The sequence below is a fragment of the Triticum dicoccoides genome, chromosome 4B (assembly GCF_002162155.2).
Source record: "Triticum dicoccoides isolate Atlit2015 ecotype Zavitan chromosome 4B, WEW_v2.0, whole genome shotgun sequence".
Taxonomy (NCBI): domain Eukaryota; kingdom Viridiplantae; phylum Streptophyta; class Magnoliopsida; order Poales; family Poaceae; genus Triticum; species Triticum dicoccoides.
The window spans coordinates 660,727,463-660,732,796 of NC_041387.1; the positions used below are offsets into that span (position 1 = coordinate 660,727,463).

Consider the following 5,334-nt stretch of genomic DNA (forward strand, 5'->3'; position numbering starts at 1 on the left):
ATGAATGTATTTAGATGTATTTTAGTTATAGATACATCCATTTTTATTCATTTTTGTGACGAGTAATTCCAAACGGAGGGAGTACTTGGCTATCACACACACAGGCTTGCTCTTGGTTCAGAACTGAAGGTCAAAGTCTAGAAGTTTTCCGAGGTGTAAACTGCACGGCCAAGAAAGTACAGTACTGGTGGTAACTGAAAAGGCCAGTTTCACCTTGGTGAAGTCAGGATATCATCACTGCCACTGCCAAATAATAAGTGAGAGAGGGGCATGGCAATGCGATGCAGGAGGTAAAAAGGGTCAAGATCTGAGCACTCACTCACCCAGCCAGCTTTAATCAATCAAAGGTATTGAGAAGGAGACAGGCAAGCATGAGTGAGTGAGTGAGAGATAGATGAGCCCCATACCACCATACCATAACCATACCCCTGGAGCCCAGGCCCAGGCTGGTCCCTGGAGTTAGGGATCCCATCAGAGGAGACCCAACTGCAACTGCACCACCCCCACCTGGCCATGTCCACCACACCTCACCAGCACACTGAAATGGAGGCGTCAATGTGCACAGTACAACACCATTAACTCACACACACAACATGTAACAACAAATGAAATGAATCCAAATATGTGCACCCCATCCTCAACATCGAGCCCTAGCTACCTCCCCGCTCGCCCCCGTCGATCGACCGGTCGACCGGGGCGAGGGGAGTCGAAACTGGTCAAAAACATATGTTCATCCTCTCCTATATATTTACTTTACCGAGGGCTCCGAAACAGCCAAAATGAAGGCATCAAAGAGGCCTTGGTACCCAGACCCTACCACAAGGATTTGCATAATTCAGCCAAGGAATGCATCCGTCTTCTTCCCAAGGGGGCCTGCGTCGATGCTGGCGGGATCTTGGAGGACCACCCGGGCTACATACAACTTATGGTCCACAAGCATGTTAGCACAAGAAACCAGCCATGTGACGCATTGTACCGCAACAGTATATCTGGACGGGCGTCAAGCTCGGGCCAGCCAGGCTTCTCGAGGCGCCTCGCTTCTGGGAAATCCACCGATGAAGCAATGCCGAGAAGACGCGATGTCAAACTTGCACCGGCAAGCCATAGTTCTGGAATGACCTGATGTGGCCATCCCAGCTTGCGGTGACTATGACCTGGCCCCAGGCATGTGTGGCTGCATTCTGGCAAGACGCCTTCAGGAACTTGTACTGAGATTTACGCAACGTAGACGCCGTCGTGGAGTTGGATGCCAGATGCTCCTCCGGCCAAGTGGCTGTTCCCCTTGGAGCAGACTCCGCAAGGAACGCCCTGCTCAGAGTGAAATTGCCCGATGGTAACCGGAACATGTTGTCATCTTCAAGGCAATCTTCAGTCTGGCAGCGTGATGTGCTGCTGTCCTGTATGTCGCAGAGGTCGCCCGAGACTTCTTGCCGCAAAGACGGGATGTTGCAGGCCAGTGAAATAGAGTTCCTTGACTGTGAGGCGTTCCACGGTATGGCGATGGAGGCATCGTTGCTGAAAAAACGCTCGTATGACCACACTGTCTTCACGCGGCTTGTGACTGGGGCAAGTTGGTTCACATGATTCCACATGTAGATACGGGAATCGTCGCTAGCAGAGATAATGTGATCTCCGTCTGGGGTAAATGATGCGGCAACTTGGCTTGAGCTTTGTAAACCTGAGAATAGGAGATAGAAATGTGAACTTCAGGGTCACGAATACTATGAGTTTTAACCCAAGACAAGAAGATGGTGTCAGTACCTTTGTAGTTGGAAATTACATGAACCCCATCAAGAATGCGAACTTGTGAGTCACCAGATGTTACCATCAACTTCTTTGGATCAGATGGGCAGTACTGTCAACACAAGTTTTGAAGAAGAAGGCAATGTAAGAATCACTTGTAACAATGAGTAGATCCCAAGTCTGTATCACAAAAAAAAAAACTCTTGTGCAGCCAACGGATCTTAAGACAGTACCTGGAAACCAACTATTCTTTTAAGTGGAGACTTCTTTCTGCCATTCAGAGAGACCTGAGATTCCAGTTCTAGACGATTTTCTGTGTAAAGAAGGGAAATAAATTAGAAATAAGATACTGATATGATTTCGCAAATAATGAACACTTCAGCAGATTAAAAGAACATCAGATAAAGAAATTAAGGTTCTTTGTGTCCCACAAAATCAATCGGGTTAACAATAGTTTCCTGCCTTACTAGCAAGTTCAATTATTTTTACTATACTGCCTTTTCCAGATATCCTAAACACTGAGTTGATGGTATCATAATTAAAATTCTAAATATTAACTTCTAATGCAACGATGGTAAATGTAAGGTGCTATGTGTTCTCCAAGATCTATATATAAGCAGGACAACATAATTACGCCAAAGGAGCATTATAAATTCTGGGATTCTATTTACCAAATAATATTTTACCAACTGTTCCCTCATTGACAGTACAGGAATACCCACATTCAGAAATATAGAGTTTTCACCAGAATTTTCATTAAAAAAAAATTCCATTTCAATCTTAGAAGTTGGAATTCCACTCCCGCCAAAACAGAAGAGACTGTTGTATTACATCAACATGACAATGATCCTATTAGGTAATATATTGTCGACAGCACATGCCACCTATTCAACGCCAGATATACAGAGTATTTCTTTTGTTTCCCTAATTTTCCAACTGTTGGATGCCTATATTTAATATCCGTAATAGCACATTCTTGTTTATTCATCAGGACGGAGGGGAGCGTAAACAGGGAAAATCAAGGAAACAACTGTAAGATTAGCGTAGATGAAAATCTCTGAGCGAGCGTTATCTTTTTTCTAATAACCAAGGAACTACATCCATAATAAGCTCAAACAGGATGACTTGCGTAGCAACTAGAGGATAGCAACAATCCTGCTTTCGCTATTTTTATAGCGAGGACAAAATGAGGTATCCCTATCATTACTAATGTGCATATACATTTCGGATGTCCTCGTGAAACCAAACGATATCAACATATTAACAAACAAATGAGGATGTCGACTGAAGCTACTATTTCCAAAATCATTAGTTCGCCAATCATCAGGAAGTACAACTCAAATCTCACAAACCAACCAACTCATGATTACCTGATGCATCGTAGTAGCGGCAATTTCCTGTTATGGTCCCAACCACTACCCCCTGAATGAAACCAGCAGAAATATAAGCATCTCGGTGAATCAACAAATGGCCGCTTGGTAAAAACAGACTGGTACAAGGATATTCAAGCGAACCTTTCCATCAGGCCGGTAACAGACTGCGGTGATTATCTCTTTGCTGTTAGCCCAGTCTACCACTAGGCATTTACGAACATCCCAAATGCGAACCAACCCGTCGATGCAGCCGCTGATAAAATAATTGTCACTCGTAGGGTGAAACTGAACGCATGTCACTGCATAATAGACAACAAACTTGATGTCGGCATAATATGGTGAAGAGCGGCAGGCTGCGGAAACATTAGTTCAGGGGAGAAGGGTTTACCGTAGTTATTGTGGTAGAAAACCTTGAGACAACTATTGCACCCGACCCGCCACAGTCGAGCAGTTTTATCCATAGATGCAGAAATCAAGTCCTGCACAAAACCAAGTGAAGGCAGATGTTTTAGTAGATGAGCATAACAACATCTGTAGTAGATCCTTCAGGTACATGGAGACACACTATCAGAACTGCCACTCACCCCATTTTTGGACCATGAGAGATCCAAGATGGCATCATCATGCCCATAGAATTCATGCACAGGGACCTGAGACAGCGCAAAGGTCCGGTGAGGGATCACAACGCAGGCCGGATCTGCTTGCCCCTTTGAGCTCTTGTCCTGTTTGCTCTTGGTCCCTTCGCTCGAGTTGACAGGAGCCAGTTCAGAGTTCTCATTGACAGTGAAGAAGACGCACGACGGATCGTCCTCGGCGAAGTCGAGCTCGTCGGGCCTCTCGCCCTCCACCACCCGCCACACGCGCACCACCCCGTCCTCGCCTCCGGTGGCCAGGTACTGCCCGTCGGAGCTGAACTTCATGGCCACAATGGCGCCCTTGTGCGCCCTGATGTCTTGGCCCCTGTACACCGCTGACAATTCCTTTGACCGCTTCTTGTATGGCCTGACCTTGACCCTGTCAACGGCCTTCCCGGGCTTCCCGGCGCAGCTCCGGCAGGAGCTGGAGGAGGTGGAATTCGCCTCGTCGTCGTCCTCAGCGTCGACGACGCAGGCGCCGACGCCCAGCCTCCGGAGCCACCCGAACCGCCGCCTCCTCCGGCGCCTCGACTTCTCCGGGGTGGAGGGCTCGTCCGAGGAGTCGTCCACCCGGCGCATCATCTCGCGGATGAACGGGGAGGAGCCGGAGATCCTCTCGAATTCCGCGGCGGTGACGGTCCGGTTGGAGCGGCGCTCCCGGAGGCTCCGGAAGCTGCCGTCCTTGCCCAGCTCGTGGACGACGAAGACCGTGCCGTCGTCCAGGTTCTTGAACACGCACTCCAGGCCGTCCTCGCCGCCGCCGCCGCCGCCGCTTCGGCCGGGCGCCCCCGCCTCCTCCCCCTCCCCGGCAGCCCCGCGCGCGAGACGAGGGGCGGGCGAGGCCGGCGCCGCGGCGGGGCTGGCCAGGACGATCTCCAAGCTGGCGCGGGGCATCGGGCGCGGCCCCGATTCTCCCGGATCCAGGAGGCCCAGGGAGCGGACGAACCGCTCGCGGCGCTCCTCGACGCTGAAGGGGCCCGTGGCCCAGACCTCGAGCAGGGCCCCGCCGCAGAGCAAAACGCCGTCGCCGTCGCCGGCGCCGCTGTGGCGGCCGGAGCTGGCCGGCGAGGCGACGGAGGGCGGCGAGATGGTCTCCCTGGAGTCGAAGAACTCCTCGTCGCCCGCGTCCAGCGAGCGCGTCCGCGCCATGGGGACGCCCACACGACCAAGCCGAGGCGCCACCACCAGTTCACCACCACCACCACGCCGTCCCCCCAAAGGACCGAGCTTTAGCGGGGGGGAGGCGCGGCAGCCGGCGGGCGAATCCGGCAGCGGATCTCGCGGCGCTGGCTCCCGGATCTCGGTGGACTCCGTCCGTCCGTCCGCCCGCCCGCCCGCCCGCAGCCCGGTCCTTTATGGCGCGCCCACTGCGTGGCAGCCTCTGCCTGCCTCTCTCTCCCCCTTTCTCTGTCCTGTTGGGGACGGAGGACGGATGATGCAGTGGCACCCAGTGGTACTACCCCGCCGCTCGCTCGCTCGCTCGCTCTGCTCTGCTCTCTCTCGTGGGCCTGAGCCGGGCGTCAACAAGGAGCGGAAGGGAACCAACCAACCATCCACCACCACGGCGCCCAAAAGCAAGCAGT

General features: G+C 52.0%; 1 protein-coding gene across 1 annotated transcript; it reads right to left on the reverse strand.

Moving 5' to 3' along the window:
- Positions 1 to 558: 558 nt before the first annotated feature.
- On the reverse strand, positions 559 to 5,328 carry LOC119292131 (kinesin-like protein KIF21B). The gene is made up of 7 exons (XM_037570960.1): positions 3,701 to 5,328; positions 3,505 to 3,595; positions 3,258 to 3,415; positions 3,114 to 3,165; positions 1,977 to 2,056; positions 1,762 to 1,855; positions 559 to 1,678 (listed from the first exon to the last, which is right to left on the reverse strand). Exons 1-7 carry the CDS (start codon positions 4,898 to 4,900, stop codon positions 1,083 to 1,085), a joined length of 2,271 nt encoding a protein of 756 aa, XP_037426857.1. The 5' UTR covers positions 4,901 to 5,328; the 3' UTR covers positions 559 to 1,082.
- Between the last annotated feature and the right edge of the window lie 6 nt (positions 5,329 to 5,334).